The sequence below is a fragment of the Thermobia domestica genome, unplaced genomic scaffold (assembly GCF_964235325.1).
Source record: "Thermobia domestica unplaced genomic scaffold, izTheDome1.hap1.1 HAP1_SCAFFOLD_263, whole genome shotgun sequence".
Lineage (NCBI taxonomy): Eukaryota > Metazoa > Arthropoda > Insecta > Zygentoma > Lepismatidae > Thermobia > Thermobia domestica.
Window position 1 is genome coordinate 47,236 of NW_027655979.1, and position 26,611 is coordinate 73,846.

Genomic DNA, 26,611 nt, shown 5'->3' on the forward strand with positions numbered 1-26,611 from the left:
TTTGTGCATAAATATAAAGGTAACCAAGAAAGTTCTGTTTTTTTTCGTGGAGGTCTGTGTTCAATTGGACCTCATACCGTGAGTTAAATGCGAGTGGACATAAGGCGAACATCAGTTGTTGGTGTGGGTATATCCAACATACTACCTGGTTGTGGCAATTCAGGTACACCGTGAACTTGCGTAAAGACAGAGGGAACATGGGACATCCACAGAGCGTCATAAGAACATGTATGGTGACGAGATCAAATGAAGTCAAACGCCGCTGTAGCGGGACAGTAGATATGCCAGGCCTTTGGTGAGGGTGTCGTGACGACGCGGACAGTGCAGCGATGGTTTAACAAGTTTAAGGCCGATGACGAAACACCCGAAAACACCAGGTGCTAGAAGACCAACATATGTACAAAGAGGAACTGGGACTACAATTCAGTATGTGGAGAAACCATTCGGCAGCACATCCGTCAACTTGGGAAGCACTACAAGTTGGGTTGATGGGTCTCACATACTTTTGACTCCGGGCCACAAGGCAACGCGGCAGTCGCCTGTGTTTATTTACTGTTTCGGAGCCATTTCTGGACAGGGCGTTGACATGTGATAAAAAGTTCGTCCTATACGAAGCTCCATGGCGCCGTCATCATTGGTTAGCATCCCATGAACCGATTTCAAAATAGCCGAAACAAGCACTGTACCAGAAGAAGGTCCTTGTGTGTGTTTGGTGCATCGTGCATCGGGAACTGCTACTAGCTGGTCATAGTATCAATGCAACTGTGTAGTGTCAGCAGTTGAGCTGTGCTCAACAAAAACTCAAAACTCTGGAGCCATCACTTCTGAATTGTAAATGGGTCCTCGTTTACAGGACAACAGTAAGTCCCACGTGGCTATGACGACTCAGGACACCATTTTCCGCCTTGGATGGGAAACAATATAGCAACCATTATATTTCCCGGGTATTGCGCCGTCCGATTATCACCTTTTCCATTCTTTGGATAATCACCATAAAGGACGCCAGTTCAAATCCCTAGTAAAAGTCCAAAATGCACCTGATACCTTCTTCGTTTCACGGCCCACCAAGTTCTACCGCGATGGATTCAATGGCCTTCCAGAGCGTTTTCAGAAGGTTGTCGACGCTGATGGGTACTATTTTTGATCTTCCAGGTTAGGTGACACATCGATGTTCGAAGGTGGTGGGTGAAAAATCAACAAAACTTTTCTTGGTTACCTTTATATTTAAATTTAAGACCTTGTATACAGAACCTATCTACACAAGATTGATTTTCTTTGAAATTTCACTTAATTTCTTTACGGTTTCCTGACAAAAATATTTATTCATTGTATGTGACCAAAAAAAAAAACATAATTAATTTATTACACCAAATAGAAATAAAAGAGAGAGCGAATGAAATCCAAATTGAATAAAAACATTGTTTCTCACCAAATTTTCCATCCTCTATGTCTTTTAAAACACTTGTTAAAGCATATAAAAATATACTATACTTACAAATCAGTTTAGTACCTTTGTCTTACGGCTGTATCTGTAGTACCTTGTTATAACGTTTGTCTTCAAACTGTGAAATATAAATCGCAGTAAATTGTGTAATCTGCTGTCACAAAAAGTATCTTATTTCTCGATCGGTATAAGGAAGAGATACTATACTATTTTTCGATCGGTATCGAAAAACAATATTTCTCCATACTGTTTTACCGTAAATCATTGTCAATAAACTTTGTTACCTTTAAATGAATGAAGCGAGATGATTCTACTATGATGTTTCAAAAGCTGGTCATTTGGGGGCCAGGAAAACATTTGGGGGGCCTGGCCCCGATGCCCCCCCCCTTGGCTACACCCCTGTATTAACCATAAATGGCTAATTTCAATCGGTTCCGGTTTGAACACTGATTAGCGGATAATGTCCAACCTTGTCTTAAAAGACTGAATTAATTAAAAAAATCTCGATATCTCTTACCGTTCATACCCTATAGAAAGAAGTATTGAAGCCGGAAATATTAAAATTGAACCAATTCCTGTTTTCAAATTTGAACACTTGCTGGTTGTTTTGAGAACAGTTATGTTGTCTTTCAAAACATCGACCTGCTATCTGTTTCCGTTCTATGGCGATAAAATTTCAAACCTGAAAAGGCTACTTTTCACTTGTTTTGGTTTGAATAAAATTTCAATGAGATGCTTCATTGATTGCAGCAAGCCGCTTTCTGATATCTTTTATTGTGGAAATAAATATTTAAACCGGAAGTAGCAGTAAATATGAAATATTTCCTTTTTCGATAGAATATTGTGAATAGTAGCGGTATTTTGTCTTGAGACCCTTAATTCTTGGCAGAAACCCCGTCTTGCTACCATGTACTATTTTCATTCAAATGCGATAAATGTTGAACCCGGTATTGAAACCGACAGTCATAGTGAATTTCAGCAACAGATGGGTTTCGTAGTAATGTAGATAGTCATGATATGTTGCATATATACACTAAAATGTTTGAAAATATCCTCTTCTCATTATCTGTTATCGTTTCGTTATATGACAATAAACGTTGATAATGGGGCAAATGAGCAACATGGCGGCTAGACGTTATATACAAAAACAGCAGTGAAGGAAGTGTAAGTAAAGGTTAGGTTAGGCAACTGTACAACAGACAATGTCAATAGTATCAAAGAAAATTTTGATGCGTCTGAAAATAAAATGAGAAGCAGGGACACATGCATAAGTATATAAGTTCTGAAAACTCTTCAGGTCCCCAATCATGCTTTGAAAGGAAAAGATAATACATCAACAAAATCAACTGTGATTGTGATATCGAAGGTGTAGGAGAATGTTTAAAACTTTTAACAGAAGAATACAGAAACTAAAATATGGATTGAATGAACTAAAAAAATGAATATCTAGAACTTACTACAAAATTTCTGCAACTCACAAACATGAGCCTAGTATAAGGAGAAGTGCAGAAAAAGAAAGTAAAAGCAATCCAGAATATATACAAGAATTGTATAGTGTTACTGTGAAAAATAACACAGTAAAACAACAGGAGCGAGATAAAAATATAAATTGGACAACTGTAAAGGAAAACGGCATAAATCGTGCAGAAAACGCAGGTCACATTAGCTACAAATATTGAGGTAACAAATAAGTTTCAGATACTGAGTACTACTACTGAGTTAACATCAGGACAAAATTTTTTGGTGCGCGGGTCAAGAAATTTCATAAACGTTATACCAGTGCAAAATAAATTAAAACCAGTTTTGACGTTAAAGGAAGTTAAAGAGTGTGATTCAAATGCGAAGACCCCAAATTTTTATACACAAGGGAATATTCTACTACTCGGAGATACTCATGGAAGATGTATTGCTGAAAGAATTAAACGTAGTAGTGCAAATTTATCAATTGTAGGGATTGTGAAACCAGGTGCTGGACTTAGTGAAATAACTAAACCAGTAACGAATGATATAATTATGAAAAAAACGATACTGTCATTGTGATAGGTGGCAGAAATCACGTTCCAAAAAATGATCCTTGGAATGTAGTTCAAATATTAAGAAAAACATTACCCAACCAAACGAATACAAATGTCATAGTAAGCACTATACGGCACAGACATGACCTTCTTGGAGCATCAATTGTGAATAAAGAAGCACAGAAGACTAATAAAGAAATAATAAAAGTGCATACAAATTTTAAAAACGTCAGTGTTAGATATTAGTAACATTCCACAGGAGTAACATACCAGACATGGGTTGCATTTCAAGGGGATGGGTAAAACAATTTTCGCATAAAAACTGTGTAATCTAGTCAATTAGCAGCCAAAGAGGGATCCTATACTACTAGCATGGCACCTCAGTAGAAAATAAGAAATGTGTAGCTCCTGTAGTTCTTGACTGCAGAAATATCACAAACCAGATCCTTGATATTTAGTTCAACGGAAATGCACACTGCATTGGTGTAGGATTAGACTATGTGGATAGAATTAGTTTAGTAGAAAGGTCAAAAGTTTTAGCAAAAAGCACATGAGAGTAGCAAGGTGACAGCAGATTATGATGACGTTATAGGATCAGGCCAAATTAGCAATAACGTTAGTAAGATTAGCAGTGCTAGAATTCTAAATTATGAAAACAAGTTATTGCACAAAAGCACAGGAAACAATCGGGTAGACAATGTAACTACAGAAAATGGCAAAATGGCAGAACGACGAAAGAGAACGCGAAAAGTGTTATCCAGTGATTTTTTTTTATGATAGGGAAGAACCGAAACTATTAAATGTTCAAACATTCGTGAAACGCTAACAAATTCAAAACCAGTATTTACGCATGACAGAGAAAACTTGAGCAAGAAACAAAATACTCCACATGTGCATTCATATTTTTCATTAAAATATTCAAGGTTTCAATAAGGTAAAAATTGACATGCTTGAAGTACTACCTTCTACTGGATTAGATAATGTACATGTAATCTGTATAACGGAACATTGACTAAAATTAGACGAAATAGAATATTATATGATCCATAGCTATTCATTAGTAGAGCGGGTATGCAAAGAGGAGTTGCGATCTACATCAAAACAGGATTAGAAACAAATATATGTAAAAGTTGTACTTACTTCAACACCGAAAAAGACTTGGAGTCCTGCATACTGGAACTACCAAAACAGAAATTATAATTTGTATTTACAGAACTCCAACCTCAAATAGCAATATTAAGGCACTAGCACACAATTTAGGTGAGATGCTGAAAAACATTAAGTACTCCAGGCAATAAAGCAGTGGTAATAGGTGACCAGAATATTATTTTTTTGTCAAACGAAATCGATAATAACGTACAGGTTCTTATTGATAAATACAACTTAACGCCAGTAGTTACGGAATCCACCAGAATAACACGGACAACAAAGAGCGCAATAGACCAAATGCTTTTAGACAAGATGGTTAAAAATATCCCGCGAACGTTTTCAATAACGGATTTTCCGACCATAAAGCTCAAACTTTTACTGTTCTAAATGTAACCATTAACAATACTAACAGAATATTGAAAACTATCACTATAAGAAATTTTAGCGAAGGCAATGTGATTTCCCTTATCTGTTAAGGGTGAAACATAGAAGTTAATAGATATTACGCGACTTAAAAGCCCATATATAGACGTGCAATAAAAATGAAAAAAATGGAATATGACTAACAAATTGAGCGTTCAAAAAATAAATCAAAAACACTTCGAGAAAAAGTAAAAAGTGAAGCAAACAGTAAAGCATTTTCTACGGAGATAGGAAACATTGAATTGAATCATGGAGTCACGAAAATAACTGATCCAGAATTAGTTGCTAATATCATGGACAACTATTGTACTGAAATCGGAAAAAAAGTGTAAAACGTTCATTAAATTCGAAATAAAATCTACTGAAGATAGGTTACAAAAAAACAATGTTCCTTCAAGCCGGTAATACCTGACGAATTTGCTGAAATAATTTAAAAGCAAAAAGACAAATGGTCCGTAGGTTTTGATAACATTCCAATGGTAATACTGAAGAAAAGTTCCGCTCTTATAGAGGAACCTTTGACATATAAAACTTTCCTTCACACCAGAGAAGTTCTCTCAAAAATGAAAGTTAGTACGAATTAAGTGAATTCATAAAAAAAGATGATAGGTATAAGGTAGAAAACTAGAGACCTATTTCCTTACTTTCACTCTTCTCAAAAATCATCGAATCAACTACGAAAACGGTATAATAAGCTTCTTGGAAAAATATAATATAATAGACATTGCTCAAAATGGTTTCTAACGCAGAAACTCAAGTGAGACGGCAATATTTAATTATCTCGATTATATTCGGGATGCATTACACGACGGGAAAAATGTACAAGCACTTTTCTAGACTTAACTACCGCACTCGACCTTGTTTCGCATCAAATACTCCTCGAAAAAATAAACAATAGCGGTGTTAGAGGAGTTGTAAATAAATGGTTTTAAAACTATTTAGAAGGTAGAAATCAAGCCGTAGTTATTGATTACACGGATCACCGGGACAAGTTCCAAATATAAATCTGACATTAAACCAATCTAATGCGGTTGCCACAAGGCTCAATTTTAGGCCATTACTCTCTTTATAATTTTCATCAATGATCTTCCAGCTTACATAAAAACAACCAAACCAACCATGTTTGCTGACGATAACAGTCTAGTCATTAGTGAATACACCGACACTAAAATTCAAGTTCGTATCGAACAATAGAAGAATTAAACTCGTGGCTTGTAAATAATAAGTTAGAATTAAATACCGATAAAACTACAGTCATAAAGTTTCATCACTGTAGAAATACAAATGTAAATAATCCAATCATATATATTAAAATAAATATATACATCACGTTACAGCAACGAAATTTCTAAGACTCTGGGTAAGTGATACACTAACGTGGGGTACGCACGTATCTGTACTCCAAAAGAAAGTTTGTAAGATGCACTATGTCTTAAAAGGTGTGAAAACTTCATTCATCCTATCAACACATCAACTAATTTATCATATTCAGTTTGAGAGCCTACTTACGTATGGAATAGTACACTGGGGAAACGAAGCAGAAATTAAGACAATTTTTAAAATTCAAAAAGGGGTGCTGAGAACAATGAAAGGTACAAAATCAAGAGTATCACTCAAAAAAATATTCCGTAAGCTTAAAATTCTCCCACTGCCTTGCCTTTATATATTTCGAACGGCAATTTTTATAAGAAAACACCTGAAACCGTCTCTTAAATGCAACAGTGACATTCATACATACAATGCAAGAAATAAAAGCGATCTTGTAATTCCCATTCATAATACTGCACTTTACCAGAAAGGTCCAAAATATACAGAAATAGAAAATTTATAACAGCTTACCCATCAAGATAAGAGACTCAAAATCTGATCACCTTTTTAAAAGATTAAAAAAAATACCTACAAGAGCACTGCTTTTATATTGTCTCGGAATTTTATGTACATGCTTAAAGTAGAAACTTTTAGTTGTATGAATCAATAGGAAGGTATTTATTTTATTATTACATGAGTAGTCATAGTTTTTTATATATAATTATAATCAAATATCTTCAATACCTTTTTACTAAATACTAAATGAAGATAGCATAATGTAAAAAAAACTACAGATTCTCGCATTATGAATAAAACCAGGTAGATGAATAGATTATGTATGGTACTTCTATATATATATGTATCATGTAAGACTAATGTGATGTATAAGAAACTATAGTAGTAATTTCATATATAGACAATAATAGAATTTGATATGTTCTATACCGCATGCACAAATGTACACGCTGTCTCAAAAAGGTTGAGCGCATTCTTTCTTGCTGTTTCGAGGCAAAAATTTTCTATATCCAACTTCGGGTATCTTCGGAAAAAAGTAAACCAGGTTCGAATCTCAAAGCCAACCTTTGCAGTCGGGAAAAAAGTTTGCAGATATGTTTTTCTTCTTTTAAATGTAACAAGACTTGTTACCAAGTGTATTAAAAAGCAACATTGATTGAAATACTTAATGATACAATATTTCGAAACTTTGTATTAATATCAGTACATGCTTGTTTGTTATTTTGCTCTCCATACTTACTGGAATATTTAGATACATAAACTAATCTTTCCATATGTAAAAGACTGGTGAAAGTTAAGACAAGAACATAATTCTCACCTGAGTACTAAAATAAAAGTCAAAGTAGAACAGAAACAGCGTTTGCAGTGGATATGAATGTCATAATTATCTTACTTACTGCTATATATCGCTAGAAGTATTTTCCGAAGAGCTCTTGTGTTAGCTCAGTAGTAAAACGCAGAATTTCAAATCGTAAGTTTGTGGGTTCGATTCCCATTTGGGTCAATGCTTTTTTTCATGAAATTCTATTTTCCGCAATGCATGAAAAATTATATAAAATAATTACATTAAAATACATCAGTTGTATATATATATATATATATATATATATATATATATATATATATATATATATATATTCATCCTCACGGCATTGTCAAGGCTCTATATTTGTATTTTACATTTATTATTGCAACCGGGTGTTACTGACTTCCGTATACGGTAGCCCGATCATCACCCTTGTTCTTCGCGCGCACAGTCATTCGAAGAACTGAAAACGTACTCTGTACACAAACAGTTTATGGTTGTGAACTCGGAAAGCCTGGTACTTCTGCTTGTCAAGGTCAAAAAGTGGGAGAAAAAAGGATGTGTAGAATGTAAAGAGGGTGCAACAGTGACTGTTGCTTGTAAGGGAACATATTCATTTGTAGTTCGTGCACATTCCGCCTGTAGCGCTACTGTGGCACGACGTATATTGTAACTGTATAACTCTTGTACACCGCTAGTAGGTCTATTCGCGTTAGTGACGACCGAAACTATGTTGTCAGCTCTGACTGCGATAAGGCACTGCCGTGCTGCTTTTCCTTCTGTTTTTTTCCCCTTTTCCATTTGTGAGACGCCAAACATGTTGTTTTTGCTTGTTGCACGCGCTGAACGTGTTTCGGCGAGCGAAGTATTTAAGAAGTTGACTACATATTCTTGTTTGCGATAGTTTTAAATTGGTTAACTGTTGAAAAATATACGAAAATAAAGCTGTACTTGTTAAGGTATATTAGTCGAGGACGTAGCTACTGACAGTGTTGATTACAGATTTTCTCGAGGAAGAATTTAATTACAGTAGAGGTGAAAAGGAGACGTCCATTTAGACAGCCCCCCCCTTATCAGACTCAATCGGAAATGGTCTCAATCGTTTGTACACAAATGTGCAGGCGAAATTTTCGTTTGTACACAATTAGGGGCGCCGTCAGAACGAAAACAAAGTGGGGGCTGTCTAAATGGTAGCCCCCCAACAACATGTCCTATTCAAGCACAAATTGTCGCAATCCTTTGTACATCGTTTCTACAGAAATGTGAAGGCGAAATTTTCGTTTGTACACAATTAGGGGCGCCGTCAGAACGAAAACAAAGTGGGGGCTGTCTAAATGGTAGCCCCCCAGCAACAAGTAATATTCAAGCACAAATTGTCGCAATCATTTGTACATCGTTTCTACAGAAATGTGAAGGCGAAATTTTCGTTTGTACACAATTAGGGGCGCCGTCAGAACGAAACCAAAGTGGGGGCTGTCCAAATGGTAGCCCCCCCCACCATGTCCACTTCAATCACAAATTGTCGCAATCGTTTTGTACATCGTTTGTACAGAAATGTGCAGGCGAAATTTTTGTTTTACACAATTAGGGGCGCCGCCAGAACAGAAAAAAATGGAGGCTGTCTAAGTGGTAGCCCCCCAACATGTCCAATTGAATCAAATTGTCGCAATTGTTGTACTTCGTTTGTGCAGAAATGTGCAGGCGACATGTATGTTCGCACGCAATTAGGGGCGCCGCCAGAACGAAAAAAATTGGGGGCTGTCTAAGTGGTAGCCCCCGACCATGTCCTATTCAATCACAAATTGTCGCAATCGTTTGTATTTCGTTTGTGCAGAAATGTGCACGCGAAATTTTCGTTTGTACATAATTAAGGGCGCCGCCAGAAGAGAAAAAATGGGGGCTGTCTAAGTTGTAGCCCCCCCCCACCATGTCCAATTCAATCACAAGTTGTCGCATTCGTTTGTGCATCGTTTGTACAGAAATGTGCAGGCGAAATGTTTGTTTGAACAAACTTAGGGGCGCCGCCAGAACGAAAACAAAGTGGGGAGCTGTCTGAGTGGTAGCTCCCCCCACGATGTCCAATTGAATCACAAAGTATCGCAATCGTTTGTACATTGTTTGTACAGAAATGTGCAGGCCAAATTTTCGTTTGTACACTATTAGGGGCGCCGCCAGAACGAAAAAAATGTGAGGGCTGTCTCAATGGTAGCCCCTCCCATTTCCAATTCAATCACAAATTGTCACAATCGTTTCTATATCGTTTGTACAGAAATGTGCAGGCTAAATTATTGTTTGTACATAATTAAGGGCGCCGCCAGAACGAAAACAAAGTGGGGGCTGTTTAAGTGATAGCCCCCCACCATGTCCAATTCAACCACAAATTGTCGCAATCGTTTGTACATCGTTTGTACAGAAATGTGCATGCAAAATTTTTGTTTGTACATAATTAGGGGCGCCGCCAGGGCGAAAACAAAGTGGGGGGCTTTCTAAGTGATAGCCTAATCACCATGTTCAATTCAATCACAAATTGTCGCAATCGTTTGTACATCGTTTGTACAGAAATATGCAGGCAAAATTTTCGTTTGTACACAATTAGGGGCGACCTCAGAACGAAAACAAAGGGGGGGCTGTCTAAATGGTAGCCCTCCCACCATGTGCAATTGAATCACAAATTGTCGCAATCGTTTGAATATAGTTATAAAGAAATGTGCAGGCGAGATTTTCGTTTGTACACAATTAGGGGCGCCGCCAGAACGAAAACAAAGTGGGGGGTTGTCTAAATGTTAGCCCTCCCACAATGTTCAATTCAACCACAAACTGTCGCACTTGTTTGTACGCCTTTGTACATAATAAATGTGCAGCTGAAATTTTCGTTTGCACATAAATGTGGCCCCGCCAAAACGATAACAAACTATGGGCTCTCTAATTGATAGGCCTCCCACCATGTCGAATTCAACCACAAATTGTCGCACTTGTTTGTTACGGTTTTGTACAGAAATTTGCAGGCGAAATTTTCGTTTGTACACAATTGCGGGCGCGCCAAAACGATAACAAAGTATACGCTACCTAATTGGTAGCACCCCCTACGTCCGATTCAAAAGAAAATCATCTCAACTGTTTGCACATCGTTTGAGCAGTAATGCGCAGGCGAAATTTTTTTCTAAGCTATCAGATGCGTGGACAGAACGAAAAAAAAGGGGAGTTGTCTAAGTGCTAGCCCCACCATGTTCGATTGAACCACAAATTGTCGCGATCGTTTATACATCGTTTGTGCAGAAATGTGCAGGTAAAATTTTCGTTTGTATTAAATAATATACGGATGTGAGTATTTTTAATATCTGCGATCAACATTAACCGGTTTGAATAACGGTTGATGAGTTTGAAAATGGTTCCTATTGCACTAGTTGAAAAAAAAAATCTTTTTCTCTGGCACACGGAAGAAAATGCCTGATTCTAATAGAACTTTTCACGTAGAATTCGAATCTGCAATCAGTTTTTCTCCATCACCCTCAGTTTTCCCGTGACAGAGGTGTTTTCGGAAAATTTCCCCTCAAATTTCTGTTCTTTTTCTTTTTTTTAAAACCATTTTCATACTTGTAGCTTGGGTACCTTAGGTATATAAACGCACAAATTATATTGTATATTAGCCTGATTTATACTTAGTAAGCCATCTAAGTTTCATAAGAATAGCATTATTCTATCTAGAGAAATAAACATATTTATATAAAAAATATGCTATGTGTACTGTTCATTTTACAATATTCATTAGTGCAGATAAAATCACATATAACTTCCACGAAAATTACAATATAAGCACGGTTTATATCTTATTGGATTTGAAATAAAACATATTTTCAATGATGTATACACCGTGTCACCATTTTATATCTACTTAATAAATAATACAAAAGAAGTGAGTGGTATCTTCTTAATAAATGTGCACTTACTTACCTCAACTAATATGTTTTAGTTGTCGACTTTCTTCTGTGTTTGGTTTCTGGAACATCTCTTTTAAGTGTCCAACAGTAATCAGCTAGCATTTTTGAACTACACTGTCACTGGTACCTCTTCTCCATGGAGGAAATGTCCTGATGAAAATGTTCCCCATACTCATCACTAACAGCACCAAGCTTTTCAGGAAAGAAATGCAGGTGGGAGTCTAAAAAGTGAACTTTAAGGGACATGTTGCAACCCATTTCATTGAATGATTGCCGGAAATCACTCACAATTTCACGGTAATTTGGGGCTTTCTTGTTTCCTAAAAATTTCTCTGTTAAACATTTAAATGGACACCAAGCTGCTTTCTCAACCAGAGTTAAGAGATCCTCAAATTTTTGGTCACGAATCAAACATCTTATTTGGGGCTCTACAAAAATCCCTAGCGTCACTAACCCGAGGAATTTTTTCCTTGAGGTAACAAGACCCTGCATTACTTTTGTCCATTGTCCTAACAAAGTTTTTGAAGAGCCCCAACTTTATGTGAAGAGGAGGTAGAATTATCTAATCAGGGCTCACCAGTGAGGAATAAACAGCATTCTTCTGTCCAGGAGTTAATACATGCGTTGGCCATTCCTTCTTGATGTAATGTTCCGCTTTGTTCCTGCTGTCCCATTCGCAGAGGAAACAACAATATTTCGTATAACCAAGCTGCAAACCCATTAACAAAGAAATGACTTGTAAATCACAGCAAACGGTCCACTTGTATTTCCCATACTGAATTTTTTCTAACACTATTTCGATGTTTTCATAGGTTTCTTTCATATTAGTTGCATAAGCCAAAGGCACTGAAGGAAATTTGTTGCTATTGTGCAAAAGGACAGCCTTAAAACTAGTTTTCAAAAAGTCAATAAGCAATCTCCACTCTGTACTTATATGTGCATGTCCAAGTCTATCCATCACAGCACAGACATTATTACAATACACTAAATCATTTTCTTGAGAATAGTAGTTCTGAAACTCTGTATGAAGGTTTCGAAAAATACACACTTTAGTGTCACGATGAAGCAGATTCCAGCCTTAAGTTTAGAATCAAGAAGTTCTGTCTGTGTATTGGAGAGTTTTAAATCCCGTATGAGGTCATTTAGTTCACCCGGAGTTATCAGATGGGAGTCCAATGTAGATGTGCTTCCTACATAAGTAGGATCATCATTTTCATTTGGAACTTCAATAGTTGCCTTAAGTACGTAATCCTCATTTACCGTAAGATGAGAAGGAGGTACCGGTACAGGTAATTCTGCACTGTGTGGAACTGGCCTAATTGCTGATGCAAATTAGGGTACTGTACTGTGTGGTTAGATTTACTGCTTATTCCTTTTATCTGTGTCATACAAAAGTAGCAGTCTGAAGAATGATCTTTTGGTTCCCTCCAGATCATCGGTACTGCGAAGTTCATGTTTCGTCCACCATTTGCCTACCCAGTCAGACGTTTCACGCAAGTACAACAAATGTAGTGAGGAACCCAGTTCTTATCCTGGTCTCCTACACAGCAACCAAAATATAACTGATAACACTTCCTCACAAGTGGAGTAAAACATCGACGTTGTGATTTAAATATCAGCTCCCCACATACATAACATAAATTGTCCGGTTTATTTACACACTTCCTCGACATCTTGTATCCTGTAAGGTATCACACACATACACACACACACACACACACACACACACACACACACACACACACACACACACACAGGAATCTACACTCCATCAAATTCCCACAAAATCCCTCTAGACATTCCCTCATACAAAAATGGTGACATGGTGTACACATCATTGAAAACGTTTTATTGGAAGTCCAATGAGGTATAAACCGTGGTATATTGTAATTTTCGTGGAAATTATATGTGTTGAAGACCGACCCGACCCCACCCGTGACCCAAATTGACTGACCCGACCCGACAACCCGACCCGAGCTGACCCGATTGGCCCGACCCAAAGTGACCCGAGTGAACCAACCCGAGGTGACTTAACCCGACAACCGATCCGAGTGACTTGACCTTACAATCTAACCAGTTTGAGAGAGCTAGAACTTTACAAAACTGCAACCAGAAAAAAAAAATGCTGACCAATTCTTATGCATAAACCATTGTTTCGGCTTCTTTACTTGTAGTATAATTATCCTCCTCCTCCTCCTCAGTGTTCTCCCATTAATAAACAGGCCAGTTTCCGTGAACTAGGTAAGAAGCTTCCATTTTTGCGATTTCCCGCTAATATCTGCCTCGCAACCCAACATAAAGTACCACCCTCCTTATTACAATCTATCAATTCCAACCTTCTTACACACTCTCGCTCTCCTGATATCACCCCCTTTACTACATCCCTCAGAATGCAATCCCTTAGCAAGATCAAAACTTGTGATCCGTCCATTTTTCGCTTCCTTATATCGTCTAATATTGCTCTCGTCTCTTGCATTTTTTCAGCATTTCCTAATTCGTTTTCCTCTCTACCCTGCTAACCTTCTTTATTTTACTCCACATCCAAATTTCCAAGGTTAAAATTTAGGCAATCAAGTTCGAAAGTCAAAATAAAATTTGACTGAGTTCTGAAGACAAGTTCTGAAGGCTAAAATAATAAAAGTTTAAAGACAACATTATTTTCTAGTAAGGAATGTATATAGAACTTCTTTTAATATTTTTTGCTGTGTAACAAACAACAATTTCATCACGTTAACATTCCGATTTTTCTATTTAAAAACAGCGTTGCTGTCTGATAGAATCATAAGGAACTAATTGCACTGAAATATCATTCTGTAGGGAATTACCTTTTATTTTTTCTTGATTAAATTATCTAGAAGATATTTGCAACGTTATATAAAATTAGCAAGTATTTTATTGCGGAGAAAGTCAAATCACTACCCCAGCAATAATAATAATAATAATAATAATAATAATAATAATAATAATAATAATAATAATAATAATCTGAAGGTGACCAAGAAAGTTCTGTCTCTTTGTGGAGGTCTGTGTTCAATTGGCCCTCACACCGTGAGTTGAATGCGAATGGATATAAGGTGAAGGTTAGTTGTTGGACGAGACGAGACGAGACAGAATTTTCATGAAAGGGTACGAGATGAGACAGAGCTCTTTCAATAGAAACATATGCACTTTTCCAGACGAGACTACCTTCACGACACATTTTCGAAACGAGAATGCCCCAAACCAGGTCTCGTGAGCAACACTAGTAAGTATATCCAACATACTACTTGGTTGTGGCTGTTCAGATAGACCGTGAACGTGCGTAAGGACTGAGTGAACATGGGGCCTTCACAGAGCGTCATAAGGGCTTGTTTGCTGTACGAGTTCAAATTGCTGCACCGCGGGGCGGAAGATATGACAGGCCTTTGGTGAGGGTGTCGTGACTACGCGGAGAGTGCAGTGGTATGACGGTTTAAGGACGGTGACGAAACACTCGAAGACGCACCACGTGCCGGAAGAGAAACAGATGTTCAAAATAAAGATCTTCAGGCAGCAATTGAGGCGAAGACAGACATGTGAGGAACTGGTACTACCTTTCAGTGTAAGTGGAGAAACCATTCGGCACCACCACCATCAACTTGGGAAGCACTGCAAGTTGGGTTGATAGGTCCTACATGATTTGACTTGGAGCCAGAAAGCAACGCGAGCAGACACCTGTGTTTCTTTGGTGTCTCGTCTGAGGAAGGAGCAATTTCTGGACAGGGTGTTGACATGTGATGGGAAGTGGGTCCTGTACGAAGCTCCACGGCGCCGTCATTGTTGGTTAGCATCCCATGAACCGGTTCAAAAACAGCCCAAGCCAGCACTACGCCAGAATAAGGTTCTCCTGTGCATTTTGTGGACTGCTCGAGGCATCGTCCATCGGGAACTGCTACCAGCTGGTCAGATCATCAATGCAACTGTGTACTGTCACTGTGTACTGTCTGGATCCAGCAGTTCTGAATCGCAAAGGGGTCCTCTTGTTACAAGGCAACGCTAAGCCCCACGTGGCTAAAATGACCCAGTACATCATTCTACGCCTTGGATGGAAAACACTATTGGATCCGCCATACTCCACGGACATTGTACCGTCCGATTATCACCTGTTCCATTCCTTGGACAATCACCTTAGAGAACGCCAATTCAAACAGCTAGAAGAGGTTCAATATGCACTTGATACCTTCTTCACTTCACGTCCCACCAAGTTCGACTACGATGGAATCCATGGCCTTCCAGAACGTTTTCAGAAGGTCGTCGAGGCTGATGGAGACGATTTTTGATATTCCAGGTACGTCTTAGGTTACATACCAATGTTCGAAGGTGTTGGTGAAAAGGCGGCGGAACTTTCTTGGGCACTCTTAAAGTTATAATAATAATAATAATAATAATAATAATAATAATAATAATAATAATAATAATAATAATAATAATGTGTCCTGCCCAAAGGCAGATGTTTGACCCGAAGGTCCATGGGTATTGATTCCAGCTCGTACCAAGTAAGTTTTCTGGTGGACAAACCCCATGTGCATGGGTTTTCTCGGTGTTCTCCCATTTCCTCCCACTTTCTTCATTCAACCACTTCAATTATTTCTCATCATCACTGTCTCTCTTAGCGTTGGTGCATAACGTGGGACGTTAACTAGATATTTCCTTTCAATTTCACTTAATGTGACATTTAACTTGACATAGAAACGCAGAAAGGAAAAAAGTCAGTAGTAATATTAATTACAATTACAATACCAATTAGTTAATATAGGGTAAAATTAAAATTTTATTACTATTTCACCTTCAATTAGTCACATTTATCATTCATTCACCAACTTCGAATTGAATTCCACAACAAAGCTCTTTATAGTATTCCGTATAGAAAATAAGTGAAGAATGATACGACCCGACCCGAGTGACCCGACACGAGCTAACCCGACTGACCCGACCCGACAACCCGACCCGTAACCCGACCCGTTTGAGAGCACTATCAGAGGGGTACTATTTACAGTACAATTTATTTTGTATGGTTTAGCATACTTTAAGGCTACCATACTTTTTGAAAACAGAAAAAACGGGACATCTTACAAATTAGTAGTAAATATTGCATTTTGTATTAATTTTATCTTTCGAATTTTACTAAAGTATCGCACTAGTTATACAACTTAAAATAATGTATTAATATAGTCCATACTCAGTGGCGTATTTAGGGGGAGGGCTTCCGGGCTCAAGCCCCCCACCGAAATCTTACTTACTATAGTAAAGTATATGAAATATCTTGCAGAATTTTCATATTTTCAGGCAAAGCACCCCCGGAAGTTAGCAAAGTCCCTCCCGAAACAAAATCGTAAATACGCCACTGTCCATACTTAATCAACAGTGCTAAAAATTATTATAGAAGCTAGAAGCTGTTATACAATATAAACGCAATCAGTGAACATACAATATTTAGGCAAAAATTATATTTTCAATATTATTACGCATACCACCTTTACATGCTCTACATGTCTATAAAGAAAAATATCCAGATTTATGAAGTTGTTTCAAAATTTCAATAGGCTGATTTATTTTTGTTAACCTAAAATGCGAACTAAAAGAAAGCAATTTGCATAATTGTTTTTCTGAAGCAGAAAAAAAATGTGTTTTCGGGGCTGGTCTGCAACGTCACAAGAATTTGTTGCCACCTCGGGGTATACATTCTTACTTTTAGTGATAAGAGTTATACTTGGGAGGATTTAAACATTGCATGTTATATCCGGGAAAGCAGCGATTGCAATAATAATAAAGATTAGAATGAAATTGTTCCTATAGTATTGTCGGAATTGAAAGCAAAAGGAATAAGTCGATTTTATTATCTTTTCAGAAATTTTGATATGTAATTAATAATAATAATAAAGAAAAAAAACAGGACAAGAAGGAAAATTTCTGCACACCGGGACAAATTTTAAGAAACCGGGGCGTATCGTAGCCTTACATACTTATTTGCATGCGGAGTGTCAGTACGGAGCCACTACGTAGCAGAGTTGAAACAAAACCTCGTAAATAGGTTGCCAACTCAGGAAAACAAAATTACCGGCACACCCTCAAAATTCTCTGTACAAATGAGAAACTGAAGACTGTATTGATCGTTATTGTATTTACCAGCAATTGTCACTTGTTTAAAATTATCGAAACAGATGAATAATACTGGATATTAATCTTTATGTAACAATAGTTGATTCATAAAATGAAATTTATTCCATAAACTTCACTTCAAACAAAGGAAATTGCTTTAAAAAGTCATTTTCTACTCTCAATAAATGAATAAAATTCTTTTACAATAAAATATAAGTGTTATCAAATTTGTTATGTTAAATAAATAAAAAAACTGCCATACGTTAAAAAAATATCGATAATGTATAATACAACGGAAATTTGTGTTTGTAAAGGCACTGTTGAAAAATTTCGATGTTCAATGTTATATTCTGGATTGCAGATTCCAAAATACCGGTCATAAGGGGTCTAACAAGAAGTTTGTACCGGTCACCGGCCTTAATCAAAATTACAGCAAATACCGGCCAGTTAGCAACTCTACTCGTAAATCAGAATGCTGAATGCACCAAAATACTTCAACATGCATTCTATAGTTTCTGCAAAATGAGTTTAATGAAGATGATCAAATAAAACAAAATACTGTGTTATAATTTTCCCTTTAACAGTCTACTTTGTGAATTTGTTATATCTTCCACTTATCAATTTCCTGTACGAGATGAGAATAACGGTTTCTGCGCAAGATAGAAAGAAAAAAATACATTTTTCTCATAAGGATTCAGTTCACGTAAGAAATAATGAATAAGTTTAATAATAAGAGCCGAGGAGTGAAAAACTAACTCAGCAATAATGATTGTAAGTATAAATATAAATATATAAAAACAAAAAAAAACATTTAATTCCATCATCGTTAGGATAAGATCAATATAGTGAATCACACGATAGTGTGAACAAACCAAACCACTCAAGAGTGTGAACAAAGTCCTGTTAGAAAAATACTCCATAAATGTGACACATTTTTTTAATGCTTCTACCATTTATACAATCCCTCACATTGTTTTCGTTCTGGCGGCGCCCCTAATAGAGTACAACAAAAATTTCGCCTGCACATTTCTGTGCAAATGATGTACAAGCGATTGATATAATTTGATTGAATTGGATATGGTGGGGGCTACCATTTAGACAGTCCCACTTTGTTTTCGTTCTGGCGGCGCCATTAATTGTGTACAAACTAAAATTACGCATACATATTTCTGTACAAACGATGTACAAACGATTACGAAAATTTGTGATTCAATTGGACACGTTGGTGGGAAGCTACCACTTAGAGAGCCCCCAGTTTGTTTTCGTTCTGGCGGCGCCCCTAATTGTGTACAAACGAAAATTTTGCCTGAACATTTCTGTAAAAACGACGTACAAACGATTGCGACAATTTGTGATTGAATTGGACATGGTCGGGGGCTACCACTTAGACAGCCCCACTTAGTTTTCGTTCTGGCGGCGCCCCTAATTGTGTACAAACAAACATTTCGCCTGCTCGTTTCTGTACAAACGAAGTACAAACGATTGCGACAATTTGTGATTCAATTGGACATGGTGGGGAGGTATTACTTAGAAAGCACCCTACTTTGTTTTCGTTCTGGCGGCGTCCCTAATTGTGTACAAACAAACATTTCGCCTGCCCGTTTCTGTACAAACGATTGCGATAATTTGTGATTGAATTGGACATGGTGGGGGGGTTCCACTTAGACAGCCCCCTTTTTTCTGTTCTGGCGGCGCCCCTAATTGTGTACAAACGAAACTTTTGCCTGCACATTTCTGTACACACGAAGTAGAAACGATTGCGATAATTTGTGATGGAATAGAACATGTTGGTGGGGGCTACCAGTTAGACAGTCCCCCACTTTGTTTTCGTTCTAGCGGCGCCCCTAATTGTGTACGAACATACATTTTGCCTACACATTTCTGTACAAACGAAGTACAAACGATTGTGACAATTTGTGATTCAATTGGACATGATGTGGGGGGGGCTACCACTTAGACAGCCCCCCACTTTGTTTTCGTTCTGGCGGCGCCCCTAAGTTTGTTCAAACAAACATTTCGCCTGCACATTTCTGTACAAACGATGCACAAACGAATGCGACAACTTGTGATTAAATTGGACATGGTGGGGGGGCTACCACTTAGACAGCCCCCATTTTTTTCTGTTCTGGCGGCGCCCTTAATTATGTACAAACGAAACTTTCGCGTGCACATTTCTGTACAAACGAAGTACAAACGATTGCTATAATTTGTGATTGAATAGGACATGTTGGTGGGGGGCTACCAGCTAGACAGCCCCCAATTTGTTTTCGTTCTGGCGTGGCCCTTAATAGTGTACAAACGAAAATTTGGCCTGCACATTTCTGTACAAACAATGTACAAACGATTGCGATACTTTGTGATTCAATTGGGCATCGTGGGGGGAGCTACCACTCAGACAGCTCCCCCCTTTGTTTTCGTTCTGGCGGCGCCCCTAAGTTTGTTCAAACAAACATTTCGCCTGCACATTTCTGTACAAACGATGCACAAACGAATGCGACAACTTGTGATTGAATTGGACATGGTGGGGGGGGGCTACAACTTAGACAGCCCCCATTTTTTTCTGTTCTGGCGGCGCCCTTAATTATGTTCACACGAAAATTTCGGGTGCACATTTCTGTACAAAAGAAGTACAAACGATTGCGACAATTTGTGATTGAATAGGACATGGTAGGGGGCTACCACTTAGACAGCCCCCAATTTTTTTCGTTCTGGCGGCGCCCCTAATTGCGTGCGAACATACATTTCGCCCACACATTTCTGTACAAACGAAGTACAGACAATTGCGGCAATTTATGATTCAATTGGACATGGTGGGGGGCTACCACTTAGACAGCCCCCATTTTTTTCTGTTCTGGCGGCGCCCCTAATTGTGTACAAACGAAAATTTCGCCTGCACATTTCTGTACAAACGAAGTACAAACGATTGCGATAATTAGTGATTGAATAGAACATGTTGGTGGGGGGGGGGTGCTACCAGTTAAACAGCCCCAATTTGTTTTCGTTCTGGCGGCGCCCCTAATAGTGTACAAACGAAAATTTGGCCTGTACATTTCTGTACAAACAATGTACAAACGATTGCGGCAATTTGTGATTTAATTGGACATGGTGGGGGCTACCATTTAGGGGAACTCCCTCGAGAGGAATCACTCTACTTATTTATTGCAAAAAGCAGAATTTAAAAATTCGCATTCGTCCAAAGTTATCGTGTGAAGTAACAGCCGTTTGTATGTACGTACTAATATTGATAAGTTCCACTACGCGATCCCAATTAATAGTTCATATACCCGCGCCACACACACACACACTAGCATTTGTACACACGAAAGTATACCTAGTAGTATCCACACGCTTACGCCGGAAACTAGAAACAAACAAACACACACACACACACACACACACACAGGGAGAGAGAGAGAGAAAGAGAATATCTTGTTGTACCTTTATACTGAATGCACAATTACTCACAAAATCAGTTAAAAAAGAAAAAAGAAAAAAGTTGTAAATGAAACTTTCAAAGATTGGTAGCACTGCTGCGTGTCACACATGAGATTGTTCCATAATGATTGATTCGTAATATGATGTATATGGGTTTCTTAATGGTAGTATAACAAAATGCCTTCAAATTGACCACTAAATAAAAAGTGAAATTTATTTCTCAAATTTTGTAAAATCGAAGTCGGTGGGCATTATGGGAACAGTCTACAATAAGAATATATGCAAATAAATATTAATATACTTCACGTTTTCCAGTGGGTGCAAGAAAGCTTCGAATAGTATTTGTTGCCAGAAGCATTAGCTGATGTATATATATATATAAGCTGATGTATATATATGTATAACATATCACCAATGCAGAACATAGTGATTATTATGTTTAAAATATAACAGGTGTTCCCAGTACGTTGGTATTCTGTATGTGAATGTTAAATACAAATTAAGAAAATAATATAATCGGAATAAAAAAGTTATGTAGTTTATTTATTTGCAGTTTTTTGTCATACGGAAGTTACTTCTCAATTTTCTCACTAGAGCAAGTGATTTACGCTTTTTAAAATGTAAAGAGACTTCCGGGTATAAACCGAAATTATTATACAAAATTCAATCTTGGTTAGAGACACAAAACTCACGATCCCCAAAACCATGTAAACAGGATATCTACGAACACGAAGTCATGTCTAAGACTCTTATTTATACTTTAGAAAAAAGGTAGAATAGGATTTCTTTCCAAAGGACTTCAGTTCAATAATCTGGAATGCTTTTGTATATGGATGTGGTCCCTTTCTCTCCGCCTCTTATCTATCTATCTATCTATATATATATATGTATATAAACAAACTTCTTTCATATAGTGCTTACAGTCTAAAAAAGAGTACTCTCGGGGTAAGCTATTGAGAGTTGGAGGGGGATATATATAAAGTAAAAGCGATCGATATTTGTGTCGAATCCATAGTTCTCGTTGTTGCAGATATTAATAATTATAACTCCGATAGCGTTAAGTCCAAATTTAACTCTCATCGTAAAGCTTCTTTGTGGTTAAGTATATAGCGTACACGCTTTCGGCGTGGGAGACCCAGATTCGGCCCCCCAACGAGAGCTCATGTAGTTCGGATTCTACATTAATTTGTAGGTCTACGTCTCATATAGCCTCACTGCTGAACGGGACGTTAAACTGAAAATAAACTCAATCGATTCAAAACCCATCATCATGGCGGGCGATAAAGGATGAAAAATAAAATGTCTCAGGTGACTGACATTAATGTCAAATCCATAGTTTGAAAAAATGAAATGAAATCTTTAAGTTTTACGTCCCACGGTTATGCCCGTTAGGCTAAAGGAGACGGTGATAATGAGAGATGAGTGAAATGGTGGATTGAAGAAAGTGGGAGGAAACGGGAGAACCCCGAGAAAACCCACGAGCAGGGTGTTTGTAAATCCATAGTTTGAGTTCGTGACGCTATTACAAACACAATGTCATTTAATGCCACGTTTTGCCATGAACGGCTATACCACTTGGATTTAAAATTTACAGGAGCAACATCGAAAGCGTTGCTCACACAGCTCTAAATCTTTTGATTTGTTTATACGTGTATATTCCAGCGAATCTCCGGGATGTCTGGAGCAAATTTTACCTAACATGGGATACATATTACTTTCAATCTAAGAAAAAAATATTATGGAAGTCAGATACCTCAAGGGATGGAAGTTGGGAGGAGTGACATGTAAAAATTGTGTAAAACGACTGATAGTAGAGTGTTATCCATTGTTTCTGAGTCGTTGAGATGAGTAGTGAGGCACTCAATGGCGTTATATCCAAATTCATCCCCATCTACACAAGATGAGGGGCTTGGAGATATGATTAATAAAATGTAAAAACTTACTTAAATATTTGTCGAAGTAATAGTTTTCTGGGGTCGCGAAAGCGTTTCTAATAACTTTGGAATGTACATTGTACCCACTTCAAGGTGGGCTTTTCAATCGTATCAATTTCTCACCTTAAGAAGAAATTACCATCTCAACTAGTATATGTATCAAGCTAGCCTTCGCAATCGAGAAAAAATTGTGTAGACGTATGTTTCGTCTTTTAAATGATATACTACTTGTTAAAATGAGAGATCCAGTGGGTCGGTGAGTCAAATGGGTCAAGATTTGTGAGTGGGTCAGTGGATCGTAGGTTAAGGCGTGACCCACTGCGAAACACCACTCACCGTAACTCACACTGACCCATTAACTCACCGACCCATTCTGCTCAGTGCCTTCTAGATAGCATTTTCTAAACATTGGCAAGTTTGTCTACGCTTTTACTTTCAAGACCTCCATTTTTCTTCTTTTTTCATTTGGTTGTAATGAAGATAGAAGTTCAGGCTCTTTTGGATTTTGATATTTCCAATTGTAGCAATGGCAATAGGACTTACTACTTGGCTTTCGAGATGTAGGCTGTGAGTTTTTAGAGGAGCTAATTACTGGAAAAAATTGGTTTATTACAAATATAATGTCTTTAGCCAGTAGAGAGGACGGCGTGGATAATGGATCAAAGTTAATGGCGATGTATTTTACTGGGTCGTAGTTGGTCACAATGGTTCGGAGTTGTTTATAGTTGGTGGTGGGTCATGTTGGGTGAAGAGGTCACGTTGGGTGTTTAGTCATTCTGGGTCACGGCGAGTCGTGGGTCACGATGTGTGGTGGGTCAGTATGATGTGGATCAAGGTTTCGTTGAACCACACCATCTCTGGTCAACATTGCACTAAAGAGGAGAGGCTCCGAAGGTGCGCGTCGGCGATTTTCTCAAATTTTGAACATAGATACTACTCCACCAGAAAGCAATAAATCTCAAAATGGTACACAGTACCATCTCACATAAGTCGAGATAGAGGGATTTGTTTGATTGGCTAAATTAAGATCTCAATAATTTATCCTTCTACAAGCGAGATTTCCTTCATCGTTTCCTTGGTGAAGCCATAAGAATATGCGGCAAGTAAACTTAAGGTTGAAGTTTCGCACCCACCTCGGGATACTTGCTTTTTTTCCTAGTGTCTTTTACACTGACCTGAATATAAACAAACCAGGCATATAGGCGATTTACCATATTTTTGGGGAGGATTTTTGTGGTTCGTTGGCGTTTCGTCGAGTCTCTGCCGCAGATAGTATAATTTGAAAACGGAAGTGGAGCCACCACGGATCGTATCTGAGGCATCACCTACTTTTGGCGAAAGGACGCCAGTTGCGCATCGGTGGTCCACTGACGCTTACGGCATTGGGCTTGTATCTGCAAACTAAGAGAATAAAAAAAGCATGGTATCCATGAAGCCCGTTGGCAGTAATAAGTCTGAAACGATGAAACATATGTCAGAACTGGAAAACACGTATTTTGTAATTTCGAAAGCACACCGTGTCAACGAAAAAGATTCGCCCCAAGGTTCCCCGAAGGGTCTCAGGAGGGTTGCAACTCAAAATTTGAAAATGGCAAGGGGAATCAAGTAGTATGTCATTTAAAAGTATTGCTAAAATTTAAAAAAAAATGGTAAGAGACCCGAGTCTTTATGCTAACTTGTGCAAAATAGCGAGCGTTCAAGATGGTAATAAATCCTACATTGAAAACTCCGTGACCACCTCTAGAAATGTGAAATTGTGAAACTACCCAGAGGAGGTAAACACTTGTCTTGCCATTGTAAAATTATAATGCACTAAGGTAAAACAAGAAGTGCCCCATTATGGGTTTATTATATCACTAATATTAAATTCTACCTTTCATGATTGTGTGTTTAAGCTAAAGGACAGGGTGATTATGAAATTAATGGTAGAATACACAATGGACCCACCACTAACTATGAACCACTCTGAACCACTGTGACCAACCCCGACCCACTAAAACTCAGTGTCATCAACTCTGACCCATAATCCACATCCTTCTCTCCATTCACTAGAGTTTACACTTGAAACAAAACAAGACTGTGAAATTATCACATATCGGAGTTTGAATTCCTACCGTCAATCGCTTAAGCACCGCTGTTACAATACTCGTGGACCTGACCGTTACAATATACAATGGTAAAGTATATTCTCATCTTCTAAATTAAGATGAATTTAAATTTATCATATATAATTATTACTTTGTTGGCTTACAGATATATTTCAGTAGAAAACAGGATGAAATTTGTTTCTCAACTAATATCAATCGTTTTCGATTATTTTTACAAATCAGCCCACTACCAATTTCCAAGATATAGAAAATCTCCCCGCTCATAAAAGACATTTTTTAAATGTCGGGACACGTTCTGTTTATTTGTAATAAAGAATTATCTACTGAATTTCAGCTAAGTTGAACGGTTTCCTCAATTTTTCGCAAAAATTCGGACCCCTACTCCCCCCTAAGGATATGTGTTATAATAAAAGTGTTTCGTGTATGATAACTTCCCAGTTTGGATTGGGGCTTGATTATATACCAAATGTCACTTCATTTGACTTTCCAATTTGACCGTGATGATCACGCAGTCAGTTACTTTCAATTTTTTATACTAGGTATAATATTTCGTATATTACAGGGCATTCAAAATTTTTTCCAGCGGTTAGCTCCTCTAAAAGCTCACAAGCTGTATCTCAAAATCGAACTCCTATTGCTATTGCCACTCTTACAATTGCAAATATCAAAATCCAAGAGTGCCTGAACTTTTTCATTAGAAACAAGAAGAGAAAAAAATGGAGATCCTGAAAGTATAACGTAGATAAGCTCACCAGTGTTCAGAAGATGTGGTCTACAATGCACTTAACAGAATGTGTCGGTGGGTGGTTGGAAGTCGTTTCGTCCAAAGATATTTTGTCCAAAGGACATTTCGTCCAGAGACATTTAGTCCAAACACATTTGGTCCATGGACATTTAGTCCAAAGGATATTTCGTCCAAAGACATTTGGTCCAAAGGACATTTCGTACAAAACACAATTGATCCAAAGGACATATAACCGCCACCAGGTAATAGAAGTATTTTTTGTGGACGCTCTGTATATTTCGTAAAGACACTGACTATTTTTTCGATTTATACTTTATTCTGCGACGCATATAAGTTCTTTCTTCGGTGGGAATTGCTTCTTTCCCACACAACTGGACAAAGAAATCTTTCATTGTTTTCTCATATATATATATTTAAAACATTGCTTTTTGGTGAGAATATTTGTCAGCGACGAACCTTCTCAGTGTTTCTCCCTGACTTATTATTATGCACAGTATATATTCTGCAGTTATTTTGAACTGAATTAGTGCTTTATTTAATCACTTATGGAAATATTGCGGTAGTTTAGAGAAATACTGGCTGACCAGATGTTCAAGTGACCAAAGTGACGCCAGTCACATTGGTTTTGCAGCACGTTATCTGTACTTTCTCACGCCGAAGTTATCGCAATGTCT

General features: G+C 37.7%; 1 protein-coding gene across 3 annotated transcripts in view; it reads right to left on the minus strand.

The window, feature by feature from the left end:
• LOC145676647 (uncharacterized) overlaps positions 1–26,611 on the minus strand; it is a 72,752-nt gene that overhangs the window by 18,838 nt on the left and 27,303 nt on the right. The window contains exon 2 of one of the 3 annotated variants that reach the window (XM_081747485.1): positions 4,600–4,638. The exons of the other annotated variants lie outside the window; for them this stretch is intronic. Coding sequence (XP_081603611.1) covers positions 4,600–4,638 — 39 coding nt within the window. The remainder of the gene's footprint in view (positions 1–4,599; positions 4,639–26,611) is intronic. 3 annotated transcript variants of the gene reach the window in all.